At 39.2% G+C, this 16,260-nt stretch overlaps 2 protein-coding genes across 2 annotated transcripts in view; both read right to left on the reverse strand.

Annotated features, from left to right (window-relative positions):
* The window catches only part of LOC142143336 (BOLA class I histocompatibility antigen, alpha chain BL3-6-like), a 33,804-nt gene extending 31,789 nt beyond the window's left edge, over nucleotides 1-2,015 (reverse strand). Inside the window, exon 1 of the mRNA XM_075201098.1 lies at nucleotides 1,920-2,015. Coding sequence (XP_075057199.1) covers nucleotides 1,920-1,968 — 49 coding nt within the window. The 5' untranslated portion in view covers nucleotides 1,969-2,015. The remainder of the gene's footprint in view (nucleotides 1-1,919) is intronic.
* A 9,582-nt stretch (nucleotides 2,016-11,597) lies between these two features.
* LOC142142555 (vomeronasal type-2 receptor 26-like) overlaps nucleotides 11,598-16,260 on the reverse strand; it is a 63,705-nt gene continuing 59,042 nt past the window's right edge. The window contains exon 5 of the mRNA XM_075200435.1: nucleotides 11,598-12,496. Coding sequence (XP_075056536.1) covers nucleotides 11,598-12,496 — 899 coding nt within the window. The remainder of the gene's footprint in view (nucleotides 12,497-16,260) is intronic.

Below are 16,260 nucleotides of genomic sequence, written 5' to 3' on the forward strand. Positions count from 1 at the left end.
CCACTGTGGAAGGCCAGATCATCTCCGCTCCCACTCCAACTCCCTGGCCCAGCACCCACCAATGATCAAAAAGGAGAGACCGAGGTGTTTTTTACCTGTGGGAATTTGACCATGGACTAAAGGAGCCACTTCAGGGTGGTATTCAGTCTGAGGATTGATTCTTGGAAGGTGTGGGGCTGACTGGTGTGGAGTTTCTGTTCTCTACCAGCAGACCCAGTGATCATCGTTGTCTTGTACCTGGGGAAGCAGACTGTTGCTCCATTTTGTGACCTGTCAGCACCACACTCCATTGGGAGATACTTGCCAGGTTCTGGGTATATTGGTGCACCCAGAGGACTGGGGAGACTGATATCTGGAGCCCCACTAAACTGGTGGAGAGTTGGCCAAGTGGCCAAGAGCAGCCAGATATCAAGACTCTCTGGACCTTGTGTTGAAAGACTCTTTTGCCTGTGGAAATTTTTCATGGCTAAGGTGGGTGGGAAACCTTGCTGTGACTCCTACCAACAATGGAGATGCGTTGACCTAGTGTTTAAAGTGTGTAGTTTTATATCCTGTTGTTTTACTGTACGAGAAGTAAAGACACTGTTGTATCTTTCGTTCGCCTCCTTGTCTTACAATTACTAATTTTATTCAACTGCAATAAATATACTTAAGATCTTTGCAACGACTTAAATCTGTGTCAGAGAGTATTTATTATTGCAGAACCTGGTGTGAGGTGCGACGAGTGTCCCGAGTCAACCCCTGGTGGTGGGAATCCCTTCCACTGCCCGCAAGCTTGTAAAGTAGACTCAGGTGGAAGCACCGTGTGATGAGTGAAGTGAGAGGAGTATATTTATTACCCATTAATACCAACAAAAGACAGATAGCCAAGGGGTGTAACATACAAGACCCTTTTGTGAATTAAAGTAATTATGCCACTCTGTAGATATATCCAAATCAAGGTGTAAAAAGCGATCTGCGACCCTGCATCGTAAAGCATGTCATTTCAAGCATGAAGAATTTTGCGTGGCATTTGAACCCAATATGTACAGGACTAGGGCCCACTCTCCAACTTGTACATTGTCTGAATTATCAGACTAACCACCATCTGCCACAATGTTATACACCACTCCATTTGTAGTATGTTCACTGTATTACTCATCTGTAGCACCATGTATATCTACCTGCGTTACATTGACTGATTTCGATATGTCCCCACACTACCCCCTCATCCTTTTATCCCTTAACGCCCCTGTTCTCCCTTCTTCCCATCCCAATTTACACTTCTACCTACCCTAATACTACTAAACCCACCCTTCTGCAGTTTTACCCGGTTAGCTACCCGTCTGGTTTTCTAAACTTAAAGTCCACTTTGCTCCTTACTCCCTCATTTAGAATGTGAGGTCTTACGAGCAGGGCCCTCTAACACCTATGTTTCATGTGAGTCCTCTCTATCATCCTTGTTGTCATTATCATGTCTTATGCTGAATTGTTTCTGTATTGCATGTGATTTGTTCTGTTATTTACATCCATGCATTCAATACTCTGCTCAATCCTTGTCCCGTTTATTAATTATACTGTTGTATGTATGTCATCTGTGCGATTTGTCAGGTGCTGTGGAGTCTGAGGCACTATATAAACATTGATGATGAAAGTAGTAACAAAAAATTCCCTGGTAATTTTTGTGCAAAGTTTTAAAATGTCCCCCAGTAATTGTATTTTACTATGTACACCACTACGACCTCTGTCACTGGTTATATAAATATATATACACTAATACTGGCTCGCTGGGCTTAGAATAATCAATTATAATAACTTCCATGATTACTTTGTGCTATTTTATCTTTTTCACTATTTAGAATGTAAAGTTGATTAAACTCTAGATGGAAACACAGACAATACATAAAAAGACAAACAGAATAAATGTTAAAAATACTCACCAGAATACACCCCTGAGACCCCCAGGATAAGCAGGAAGAGGGGGTGCATCCTCCTCCTGTGTGTGATATATTAGGGGACCTGGAACAATAACAGCACAAACTTTGCAGAGAGAAGTTCACTTCTAACAGCGCCGTAACTCAGAGAACAAGTGTCAGTATTGCACCTTTGTCCAATAGGAAAATGATCAGATAGATGATCGGCAGTTGCCAGGCAGAGTGTGAGTGGAAGGGATAGAAGCAATGAGAAAGTGAAAGTGAGATATTTCAGGAAATAAGCCAAACTCATGTGTTTTTGGGAGCGTCATTCACTTACTCGTCGGGTTTAAGTCTTTTGCATTCTCAGACAGTAATATCCGCAGGGAGGGTCTTAGGCTTCTGTATATATTTTCTCGCCCAGTGGATGCTGAGTCTCTTTGCAACTGTTTTATCGTATTCTTGTCTGTGTTAACCGACTGTTTTTTTCCCGATCACAGAGAAGGCACAATAGGTGGGAGAGCATTTGCAGTCAGTGACTAATTCATAGGGCTCTACCGCTGATTGGCCACAGGTCACTGCTCCCTTTGAAGTAACCTGACTATTGGGGGGGGGGGGGAGCGAAGTACCGTTGCCGTTACTTGTATTACCGCTATTACGGTAATAGTAACCCGGCTTTCTGCTTGCAGATCGGGGAGCTGCGAGCAAAAAGCCGGTGTTAAAGCAACTGTAATATTGGTATTTACGCGCACTATTACCATAATAATGGTAATAGTGCGCGTGCTGCATTATTTTTTCAACTAACGCGGCCAATTGAATTCCCCCCTTGGTTTTTTCGTGTGGAGGATCCTGGACCTGCCTCATGTGGACACGTCCTTGTGAGTCCAGAAGCGGTGTAGTCACTCTGACGTCCGGTTTAGCACCGGCCAGTTATAAAGGATTATATCCTGGGACCAGTGGTGTAATGGCAATTTGATTTTCCATTGTTTGGTTTTGCCATTAGTTGTTAGCTGACTCGCATTGCTCTGTCCAACACCATTTTTGTTTAATAAAAACATTGACCTTTTGCCACATTTACATCGGTGTCCGTGTGGTTATTTATTTATTCAATTACAGTAATAGTAAGTCTGAACATGTGAAGGAGGTTTGGGTGCAATGAAAAGGTGATCTCAACACTTTGTAGTTTCTAGAAATCAGACACTGAGAGGACACATCCTGAGCAACGTATAAGGGAGATATCACATTCTTAGTACATACAGACGAGAGGTGAGTGAACTTGCTGCAAAATTTCTCAGAAATCAAACTTGTTCTGTGGCGCAAATTAGCAGACCAGGAAGGTTCGGGCCTTTGGAGAAGTGAGTTGGGCTTAAACATAAAGTGGGTGAAGTTGGGCGGATTAGGCGTGTTTGTGTGGAATGGGGTGTGGCTTGTATGGTGAAGTCATTCTGCTGTGTAACAAGGGGAATATTCCTCTGAACACTTCAAATGTTGCTAACCTCTAACACAAACGTAGCATTGCAGCACCATTGTGCCCTAACTCCAGCAGAGAACCAGAACACCTGCTGCTTATACATAGGTCAGTGTGCAGCAACCTGTAATGGGCCACTGACCTCTACATAAATACTATAATAACACTGTAACCCTCCCATCAGCATAAGTAACCCACCCCTGCACCCTCTACCACCTTGTCCTATGTGTGCAGGGATTATATGCAGGACTCCAGCACAGTAGTACTGCAGACCAGGGATCACCTCCCTGCACCCCTCGGTGTAAGTAGCAGAAGAGGGTCAGACACAGTGGATGATGAGCTCCCTATTGCTATAGGATAACAGTATTACCCCAGCAGGTCTGCACTAAGTGTTTAAACACTTAACCTGTGGGGCCCAGACATTGCCACTTTAACATTGACGTAAGTCGCGTTGACGTCAAACTGAAGTGCCGGAGTCCTGTGTCTTCAGAATGACTGCCTGTCAGCATGCCGCATCCATCGGAGATCTGCAGCTTCGGTGTTCAGGTAAGTTTACTTATATTGTATTCATTTTGTCAGAATTGCTTTTTTTTTTTTTGTAGAACTAAGGCCTGTCTGAATTTTCAGGATCGTTAATACGATTACCACCGGAAAGTAAAGCAAACCTAGATCAGCTTTAAATTTCAGTGTACAAATAAGCTATCAAGTATTTGTGTGCTACATGAAAAAACAGACAGTATATAGGTTATGTGCAAAATAAAAAAAACTAGTATGCACCCCTTGCATTGTAACATGGTTTTGTCCAGGAGAAAACTTACTCATTTGTTTGCCTTACTTTCTTTAATGAATCAGGCCCATTATGGTTAACACACTTGATGGGAAGTTACTGGAGCCCTTTTAAGCTGGAGAGTAACACGTGCTGGAAAGAGAACAGTGCAGGATATGGAGCAAAAATAATAACAGCCACAATATTATAGGAGCCAAAGTCACAGAAGTGCAGGAGAACACAAACGTGAAGTAATAATAAGAAGTAGCACTTACAGGATAACAGCTTGGGAGGTCTGCATGAAGATGGAAAGCTGAAAGGTGTAACATCGTAACTGTCCAGTGATACAGGAAGCAGCCGGGATCAGGAATCTGAAGGGATGCAGGATGGCAGAAAGCTAACTGAAACAAAAGACTGAATACAGCTGGAATTCAGCACAGCAGCTTCTACACAAGAACAAACATGAACAGTGCACAGGGCAGGGATATGAAGCCAGAGAGGCAGGTGCAGGTAATCAGGTGAGAGCAGAGATTAACGCCTCACAGGTAAAGTTCACAAAACTGACAACAGCAGCACCTCTGGTGGAACAGAGGAACTGCATGCCACAAGATGTACAGATCACGGTCCTAAGATATACTGGAGACTATGGTGACCTATTCCAGACAGAGCCGGATTTAGACCTCATGGGGCCTTAGGCAAGATACTGGTTTCGCCCCCCCCCCCTCCTCCCTCCTTCCTGAAACAATCCATAGCACTATATTTTTTTAGCATAGCATATACTCCTATAGTTAAGTAGAAGGTTAAGCTATGTGCCGCCGCACATCATGCTGCTCCCCCTGCATCACACTGCGGCCCCTCATTACTGTCCCTCATCACACTGTGCCCTCCTTTATCGTTATACTGCATTTAATAAATAGACCTATTTCCCTCCAACCAGCTCCAACATTAAATTAATATATTCCCATTTCCCATTTAAAAAATAAACCTATTTCCCTCCCTCCAAACACTCCCAGTAATAAATTAAATATCATTTACGTCTAATAAATATAACCATTTCCCACAACCATCCCAGGCATTAAAAAATTCATAATCACATTTAATGGATACACCTCATTTTCCCCAAACAGCCCCACTTTCAATTAATAGCTCCCAAACCACCACAGCATTAAATTAAAGGTCCAATCACCCCATCTTAAAATGATAGGCCCCGCTATTAAATTTAATTGCCCCACCATCACCCCACAAATAAAATAGCACCCAATAATTAGCCCCCACCTGCACTCTATCATTAAATTAATAGCATACCTCCCACATTATATTAAGACCCCCCTTCCCTCACACGTAATATAAAAAGAATGGCCCCTCACACACACATAATATTAACACACTTCCCCCCACATAATATATATATATATATATATATACACACTGGCCCCTCATACACACACACAATATATATATACACTGGCCCCTCATACACACACACTGTTTTTTCATGTAGCACACAAATATAAACTTTAAATTTCAGTGTACAAATAAGCTATCAAGTATTTGTGGGTTACATGAAAAAACAGTCAGTATTTAACTTATGTGCAAAACAGAATACTAATTTGCACCCCTTGCATTGTAACATGGTTTTGTCCAGAAGACTGAAATAAGAAGTTTCTTAAGTTAAGATCCTTAATGAATCAGGCCCGTAGTTTATAGAAGTACTAATATTATTGTATTAAATTTTACTTGAACCATTGAATATGTATACTCGAACTGTGGTTTAATTGATAAGATGACACCTTTATAGAATTTAGATTGTGGGTTCTGTTCTCGGAATAGGAGTATTATACATTTTGAGTTTATTTTTTGATACATTTTTGGTTTGTTTTATTTAGTTTATGTTTTATTAATGATATTATTTTGAACAAGGATTTATTTCACTAGATAAATTATTGACTTACTGTTACCATCCAAGTTGCCACATCCACTCTACAAAATAATGTTATATGTTATTTTTGAGGTTTAGACTGTTTTAATTAATGTGCTTAGTTAATACCTGTAGCCAATTAACTATGTGAAATTCGTTTGGATCTTCTCTGTTTAAAAGGACAGCATTGCTCAGTGACTTCTAATCTCTTTGGAAACCACATTAAGATTAAGCAGTGAAACACGTAAAAAGTTCATTTTGGGAAATGGGAATTTGATCACCATATTATGATACCTAAGGATCAAAGTCTTCAGTGGAAAGTAATAACGGCTGCCAATATGAAGGGTCATAACAGCTGCGATCCATTGACTACACAAACAAGGTTAGAGATCGACACCTTGGTGGGTTTGTGTGGTTACACGGGAACTAATGACAGGAAGTAGTGACCAGTAATTAAATCCCAGAAGAAGCTGATACCTGCGAGTATATGTTCTTGGCAGCTCTACAAGTTTAAATCCACTGTATTTCTATTAAGACACTAACAGTTCTTCATAGACCTGGTGACTGTGAGTTGGGATGAAATATCTCCACCTGGTGGTGAACCTATTAAACATTAACCTATAATTATACACAGTTATAGGACCTGGAGGACAATTTATGCAAATGTATCTATAGACAGTGATTCTTGAATTATTATAAAATGTGATAATAAGATATATTGGGTTTTGACGTGAGCACCCTCGCTACAAAATTATCTTTTATTTAATTTCATTTTAATTGATATAATTTGGTGATTTTTCTTATTGTTATTTTTTTATTGGGCTATGTTTAATATAATTTGTTTAATATATTTTTATATATTTTATCTAGTTATTAAATACATTTATATAAATTATGTGAGTGATGGTGATAATTTGGATGGTTATAAGGTAACTTAGGATGGATATATTATGTGCTTTTTTTCTGTTTATTTATATTGCCTACAACTGTCATACCTAGAATGACACAAACCTGTTTCTTACCTTTTGGTTACCTGTTCAATGGCCTTAACCCTTTTGGTTGTCAAATGCCTATATCCTACGGATATACAATGTCCTATGTATTCAACTCTATTGCAACAAAGTTCCAACTTTCTTTGTGTTCTGCTCAAATATCATGAGGGAAGGTGAACAAGGCAACCTATGTATTGGATGAGGGTAGAGCCACCTGGTGGTGTTGTTTGGGAAATAGATGCTGTGGTAGATAGTTGTGTTTAAAAAAGATTTAAACAATTCTCCCTAGGCTCTCATTCCTCTAGGGCTCTTTTAACAACCATTGTTTTTGCCAAATAAGGTGGCGGACATCCAGTTTTAGTGGACATGTTTACTGATCCTGAAACAGATAAACAATAAGATTTCCATTCTCTAACATCTTTACATGTAACACTCCTTAATTCATCTAAAACATGTTTATCAAAGTTACCTATAATAGGGAAGGCTAGTTTAGCCTGTCTTTTCCCATTCTATTTTTTCAAATATCTTACAGCAATCAAACCATGTTTGTGATACTTGAGGGAGTTCCATGAGGAATGTCCACCAAGGATTAGTTCTGTTCCCTGCCTCACTTGGCACATTTGTAGCACGGTGACAGAATCATATCACAATGTAATTGGGTGTTTCCTGATCTCTATATTTGGTTGGAGGATAGCAAAACATAAAACTAAGCACATTCAATTAGTGTACTGTTCTTGCTATACCAGTGATATCTGCCCGTGTTTCACCTTCTGGTATACCAAATATCAGCAGAGACTGACTCTTGTCCAACTATCTGGCCACACAATCACCCGGCTATCAGATGGCGAAGTTCTTACCCTGTATTGTAAGAATACTGTATTCCAGAAAGACCCTTGCAACCACGTCCAATTGGAAGGTCTCACAAAATATCATGTAGCACACAAATATCAACTTTAAATTTCAGTGTACAAATAAGCTATCAAGTATTTGTGTGCTACATGAAAAAACAGTCAGTATTTAACTTATGTGCAAGACAGAATACTAATTTGCACCCCTTGCATTGTAACATGGTTTTGTCCAGGAGACTGAAATAAGAAGTTTCTCAAGTTAAGATCCTTAATGAATCAGGCCCATATTCCCTACTCAGTCGCTGAAACAGTGACAGTTAAAAAACCCTCCTAGTGTCATACATTGGAGTTTAATGTCACTCATCTTTCACATTCATTTGGCGTCACACACAGAGGTCTTATGCAAACATTCCTTTCATATCTCACATGCTCATCATGCTCATATTAAACAACCACAGAATGAGACAACACAGGACAAAACAACCCCCCAAAAATTCAAATAAATCAATATAATCAATGCAGCACATGAATCATTACAATTAAAATCAGTATAATTAATGCATTACATAAATTAATACAATTAAAATGAATATATAAGCTTATCTTATTCATGTAATGGCATAAAATCAAAAGCTTGTTACATCAGAAGCGAAAAATGGATTTGCATCATCTGACACTGACCCCTTTTCTGAAGCTCGCTCTGAAGGGCCAGGAATGACTATAGTACTATTCCACTATACAGAAAATGAAAGGTAATACTTGTTTACATCTGTGGCCTCACAGTTATTCTGCAAGGGAAGTTCCAGTAGGTTTCTGTATCCTGGTTTCTCAGAGCTTTGTCCAACCAGCAGAAACATCAAAGTAATAAGGAAAAGTAATATTTCTGGATGCAGAGTCAAATGAAAGGCAAACCTTTATTACATGCAGCATGGATGTCTAATTCATACAAGAACAGATATACCAATATTTATATAAATATAGTTTATATAGCCCATGGGCTGACACTTATCCAAATGTAATAATAAACAGAAGCATGATCTACAATGAACAAAGCGTGCATCACTAAAAGACAATAAATATATAACCAGGAACACATAAATCCTATCATTACAAGAGAATTGAGTTTTAGTGGTTTTTCAGAAATCGTTCTCACAGAATGCAGGAAATCTGTTGACTTTTTTTGAGTATCATATCTTGAGCACTATCTCATCAATTGTCCATAAAGCTACATATTCCTTTTCAGGGGTTATCTTCTTAGAAATGCATGTTTGGGGTCAATTTCATGTCTTAACCTAGGATAAAAATACTGCTGTTATAAATGGATCCTACCTGATGGGGTTTTCGGATGGAAATAATGATGGTGCATCTTCTGCAGCTAAGAATGACCCAAATAATTATAGTTATAATACTACTACTACTACTAATAATAATAATGAAAAGCCCAACTTGGTACTACTGGACTGGGGAGTCAGTACCACCAAAGGTTGCAGAAGGGGCCTGTCTGAATATTTGCAGTGGAAGTATAATTGCTGCCCTAGATAGCTGAATGTCTGGTGTCTATTGTGGGATGTATGACTAGCAGAGTCAGTGATGGCAGTCATTTGTCGCTGATTATCTGCTCTCCCTATCTGATGATTGTTAGTATAATGTGTAATGTTCGTAAGTATTGTCACCAATAAATATTGTCTGATGCGATAAATGTGGTTCCAACGCACAAAGAGATTTCATGGGAAAATATAAAAAAGTATAACCGATACATACGCGTACGCACTGGATCCAGTAACGGCTCATCAAAGCCTGTTTAAATACAGTTTGAGTTGAAAGAAAACAATGATGATGTCACAATGTAACACTAAGATCATTCTTCATTGGTTCAGAGTTCAGAATAGTCCAGTACAATGGTCATAGGTCAATTCTAACGATTCGTCTCCAAAGGTGGGGGCAACTCACTCCAACAGCTGTGTACGTGTCTTGCTTCAGGGAACCACCATAATCCAATTTAAATTAACCTATTAACATATTCAGTACAGAGCATTTTGAGTATTAATCTGATACTAATCATAATTAGCCATCGCAATGTGTGATCAATTAGCTGATGATACCGGATGCCTGTTGGTGAAATGTGGATTAATATAAAACCAAACATAATACATTTCTTATAACCAAAACCCTAAATATCTTTAATGTAGGTTTATCGTTGTGTAATAAAATATCTAAGGGGTATATTTACTAAACTGCAGGTTTGAAAAAGTGGAGAATCTAATTGGATGCTGTAGGCAACATCTCCAAACCCGCAGTAAATATTATAATAATATATTATATTAATAATAAAAGAATGTGAGTTGGAAACTTTATTTACAAATAAAGGTGCAAATGTAAGTGTATTTACTTTGTTTTCCTATGCGACTGCATAATTAACCACAGTAGTCCGTTGCGTACTAATCGCAATCTTACAGGAAAACAGTACAATCAGTATTTATTAATTTTAAACGACTTCATCCAATTATCTGATTTCAACAAATGTAATGCTGATTTACAGATGTGTGCGAGCCAGTCACAAACCACTTTTTAAATTCTGCACTCCCAGCTCAGTGTACTTAATAAATGTGGTCATAGAGAGAGTGGGAAATTTCAAAATGCACTCTCTAAGAGCCACCTCTGACACCACATGGATGGATTTAACTTTTTAATGAGTATACTGTCAGAACTAATAATGCTAGTGTGAGCCCGCACAGGCCCAAAAGACTAACCAGCCCCTGTGTATCCCACAAATATAACAAATTCACCTCCAGCTCACAGAAGATCTGTAAGTGTAGAAAAGTCAGCCATATTGTGCTTCTCCTGTGAAGCCACTAACTGTACACCCAGCACCAACCTCTACTTGACATGCACAACGTTCCACAGCGAAATCCCCTATCTTTAAAATAGGACAATTTTGTTTAACCAAATCCTAAAAAAACAAAACATTACTCAAAAAATTCAGCACCCAAAATAATGCATTGAAGCAATAACATTCTAAGAAAATTATGTTGCAAAATTTTTTGGACATTCAATTATCATTTCCCAAAAATCCCAAAGAAACTGTCATTTTGAAAACTAGCAAGTGGAAAAAAATTGCAAAATTTTCAACTTTAGACTACTCCTAAATTTTTAATCTTTTGTTCTGATTTGGCAAGCAGCACCCTCAGAGGGTTCACCCTTAATATGTCAGTTTTCATACAAACATCCTCTGAATTCTGTAATATAGCCTTAAGCAATTAAGAAAGTGTCATCAACTGGAGAGTTGAATCAGTAATCATCCAATCAGAAGCCAGTAGCTAATGGTGCCAGTTATCATCATCATTATCATGTATTTGCCCCTACCCTCTAGCAGTCGTAAAGATACAGCTCCAGATAGCATGTATGTGTATCCGTGCTGGTCTGGCTTACTAGTAATTCTGCGTACATGCCCTTACTGTGCTTGGCCTTTATTAGACTGTACCTTCCCTCATCCTGTTTTGCCTCTCCAATTATAGGGAGGTGAAAGTTTTAGATGTAACAAAGTCTGAATGTGCACATGTACATGTGTTCTCTATGTTGGCATGCACGGTGCCCTTTATGTACAGATTCGCTGAATATACCATTAGAATTATACGATGTACATTTTTAAAGGATTATTTTAATGTTTTATGGTACATATTGTAAAGATATTATTATTTAACAGTGAAACTACTTTATTTCTCAAGCAGATGTCTTTTTGTGTTTAGTTCTTGTCTCCATAAGATTATATAACATTTTGGGAAAAATATACAGCTTAAAAGTCCAGCACTTGAAGTTAGTATTGCAAAGATCTCCACAGCCACCATGTATTTCCCTTTGGTGCTCAGATAAGCCGGGATCATTGTAATCCAGACACTGCAGAAGACCAACATGCTGAAGGTGATGTATTTGGCTTCATTAAAACTATCAGGTAAGGTCCTGGCCAAAAAAGCTGTAATAAAGCTACTGGCTGAGAGGACTCCCATATAACCCAGAACAGAGTAGAACCCAACAACTGAACCTTCATTACACTGTACAATGATCTTTCCCTGATAAGAATGAGTGTCCATCTCCTGGAAGGGTGGCGAGATATTCAACCAACTCATACAGATTAACACTTGAACTGATGAACACAACAACACTACATAATTAGACAGTTTGGTGCTGACCCAGCGGTTCCATGAACTTCCAGGTTTGGTGGCTTTAAAAGCAATGTAAACCATGATAGTTTTACCCAAGACACAAGAGATGGCTACTGTGAAGAGGACTCCAAAAGAAACCTGACGCAGCATGCAGGTGACATCCACAGGACGTCCAAGGAACAAGAACACAGAGAGGAAGCTCAGCATGATGGAGACAAGGAGGAGGAAGCTCAGGTTCTTGTTATTGGCTTTCACAATTGGTGTGTCTTGGTGCAAAATAAAAGTTATAAGTATCAGAAAAGTTAAAAAACAAAACACAATAGACGCTATTAAAATAAAGACAACTATTGTGTCATTTGTGTAGGACAGAAATTCCAGCACTTTTGGAACACACTGATCCTTCTTCTCATTGGGCCATTCATGGTCTCCACATTTTAGGCAGTTTTCACTGTCTGTAAGAATAAAACAACACACAGAACAGCTGTAGGTTACTGAGACTACTAACATGTACTTATATTAACTTACAATATTAAACTACATGAATTATCAGGACAAACTAACAAACACATCAAACTGTTGAAAAAAATAAAAACAATTCATATATTTAAGAGAGAAATATATTTATTTACTTATAGTTGTTTCTGATGTGTCACTGATTACAGCCAGGAACATCCTATGAGAGGCAACTTGTAAGTGGTTTATAGCTCATAGTTTGAGCCATTTGCAAATAATACATCTACTATCTTGTTCTATTATTTCCCTAAATGCAGGACTTTTTCCCATTGACTATCTGAATTCTGAGTTAATTGTTTTATGGTCATCTGTGAGGTTCTTCTCTCCCTCAGATGCACACATTCTGGGATCGTGATGGATGTAGTTGTTCATTTTCTCTTTCTGGAATTCTATTGTTAGGAAAAGGCACTAGAACTGTGAATTCAATGCGACCTGTCTGGTTTAACAATACCTGTAATGGAATAGCGGAACTTTAACATGGAGTAGGTCTTTGTTGGGGACCCAAGCAAGTGTGTTTTTTGCTGCTAGTGCATCGTCTCCATATAGGTACCAATCAAGACTGGCAGGTAGGATACCCCTGAAGATAGAAATGTCTGAATACACTGGAGCTGAAGATACCAGGAATACACTTGTGACAAGGAGATGAATGGTCTGAGTAAGATATGGCACCATACTGTTGTGTCAGCTGGTTTAAATTGTGCCCGATAATTGTGGGAACGAAGAGCTGTCATTGATGCAGACTACATCTTTAACAGAAGGGCGTGAGCTCATGTGCCTGAGAAATCAAGATGGTGCCCAGCTGACACTTGGGACACTGATATTCTGTCTGCCTGGTGGACTAACTTGTGGGACCTAAAACTGTGTGTCAGAGGGTCCAATGTGCAACAGCTGTTTTGGGAAGAAACTATATTTATAGATGCCTGTTGGCGATCTCAGATGTCTCTGGAGGTACAATTCTATTTCAATACTTTGAGGAATCCTCTTTGCCAAGTTTGCCATCCTTTACTAAATATGTGTATTATCCAAAATGGCTACTTTCATTGTTTACAGTCAGCTCCATACTAAATATATCTGCTTTTGCTATTGCTATGTTTTTTAACATTGAGTATTTAATTAGATACTTTATCACCTTGCCTTCTGCACCCACATGTTCACTGTAACTCTTAAATGCTCTTGGTCTTCTACTCAGTATCGCACATTGAAGTTTGGCAGTTACTTTTAAAACCTGCTGTCCGGCACGCTCCTTCTATTTGTCCCACTGCTCCATGCGCAGAACCTTGTGCCATAATAATAATACATTGTACAACAGAAGGTGCATGGCCCTTTGTGAGGAAACGGGGTGCTACTGGACTGATAACTTTGTATTCATCACCCGTTTCTCACGGTTTAATGTACTTTTTAATCCTTGGCCCAGTCTAAATATATACACCAGAGCATCAGTGTATTATGTGTATTATTATTTCATGTTATTAGGTACATTTTGCCCTTGCTATTACCTCTGATATTGTATGTAGTATAAATATAAGAATATTGCCATACTGTGTGAAAATATCAGACCAGCAGCAGTCATTTTGCTTGTGTTAGCTAATGTAATTACCATTTGTCTCCAATGTCCATTGTTATGGGGGGCAGCTGAGACTTGGTTTGTAATCAGAACAATGTCTGAGTTAACTAGTTGGCAGCCCATGTTAATTAGCAAGGTCAACAGATAACCTGAGAGGTAATGAGGTTAGAACTTCTAATTATATGCAATGTGCCTCCACAGTAATATATTGGTTGAAATAGCATGGGGAAATGTATCAATATAAATGTAATTGTATCAAAAGGTATCACAGACTTATATTGTGTAACTCTGCTGATATAATATGTCAAAAGTCTTATTGTTCCATGTAAGCGTGCAGTGTCATTCCTTGATGTACTATTGTAACCCCATGTGTAGTGTATCCAGCCAAAACAGCTAATTGAGTCAAGCCATTCTATTGTCTAATCAAGATAACAGGGACAGTATGTCTAGCAGCTAAATTGTTGACTGGGAGACCCCTTCTGTAAAGGAGAGGTTTGAGACATTTGACCCTACTTCCTGTGGATACAGAAAATAAGATAGGGCGAGGAGAATGCCAGGAGAGCGATGCTAGTTTGGAGGATCCTGGTGTAGAAGACATCAGTGAAAAGGACTCTGGGCCAGGCATTGTGGTGCCGCTGGATATATCCTGGTCTACCCGAGTGAGTTGAATCCCACAGAGGGTAACTTCCATCCCAGCTAAGGGTGGTATCCTCACACCCTTTAAGAGCTCTGAACCTGCGATCATGTGTTCTATCCTGAGACCCGCCCTGCTCAGCTATTTAAACCTGCTCAGTGCACAGGCATGTGCCAGAGTATTAGGCTCCACACCTTTACTCCAGCCGTCCTGTGCATAATATGGCTGATTCCTGTGTATCCTGACCTGGACTGTTCCTGACTTTTCTTCTGCCTATTGTTTGGTACTGTGTATTCCTGATTGTTGCTGACCTGGCTTGTTCTGACAATTCTGCGATTTCCTGATTTGGCATTCTGCAGTCTGTTGTGTAAAAGTCCCGGCTGCGTTGACCAATCTTTGATAACAACTCGTCTCGCCTGGAGGGAGCATAGAGGACCGCAACCTGCAAACTTACCTGCAGCAAAGCCCAAACCTCCTTGCGGCGGTCACTGGAGAAAACTGATGGTTTATTAAACTCCTCTCCCCTGTTACTGACAGCGCTAATTCAGATGGGTAAAAGTGAATCCACTTTATCTGCTAGTGACACTCAGCCTTATTTGTCCACTTCTCTCTCCTTTTACTATGCTGTTCTGCTTTGATGCAGCAGTCTCTTTCTACAACATTACATTAACAGCAGTCATAACAGAGACATCTCCAGCCACCTCATCTTTTCTACTGTGATCCAAACACTAATCTTTAGACCCACCACAAGCAAAAGTTCTCTTGAATCAAACAGCGGAGAAAATCTTTCTCCAATGATGAGTTCCATAAAACTACCAATTTACATTTTCTTCTTATTCCTGTGCCCTCTCTAATATCATGTAAAACCTACTTTAAATGTTTAAAAATATACCCAGTATCTCAATCCTGTTGTTTCTTTGTTATTTTTATCTTACCATTCTGCTCTCCAAAACCATCTCCTCATTATTTCCACACTGTTTTTAACATCATCATCAATTTAAAAGGCAAAATTAACACTATCCATTAAGAAATCTCCTTTCCCAAATCCATCAACCCAGAATCACCATCTCGTCCACTTCTCTGTACACTCCAAGTTCTTTTTCTACCATTACTAAAGATAATTTCACCCACTTAATCTCCCTAGGTTACCGTATTACCACCCTCTACACACAAGACAACAGCCCTCTGACCAACATAGTTGTGTGACTGAGCATACAGCCCACTAAATACTTTGTAACCTTTGCATTCTAGCTGGACAAATATTCAATAGGATGAAGCACTTACCCTTGTGTATCAAACCATTGTCCCATAGATTGTAAGCTTGCGAGCAGGGCCCTCTTACCTCTCTGTCTATGTATTACCCAGTATTGTTTTATTACTGTTTGTTCCCAATTGTAAAGCGCTACGGAATCTGCTGGTGCTATATAAATAAATGTTGATAATGATGATGATAGGGTGTTCATATTCCTCTCTCTTTTCATCTACAGCATGCACACTCTGGAAGT

This window comes from Mixophyes fleayi, chromosome 3, assembly GCF_038048845.1.
Source record: "Mixophyes fleayi isolate aMixFle1 chromosome 3, aMixFle1.hap1, whole genome shotgun sequence".
Lineage (NCBI taxonomy): Eukaryota > Metazoa > Chordata > Amphibia > Anura > Limnodynastidae > Mixophyes > Mixophyes fleayi.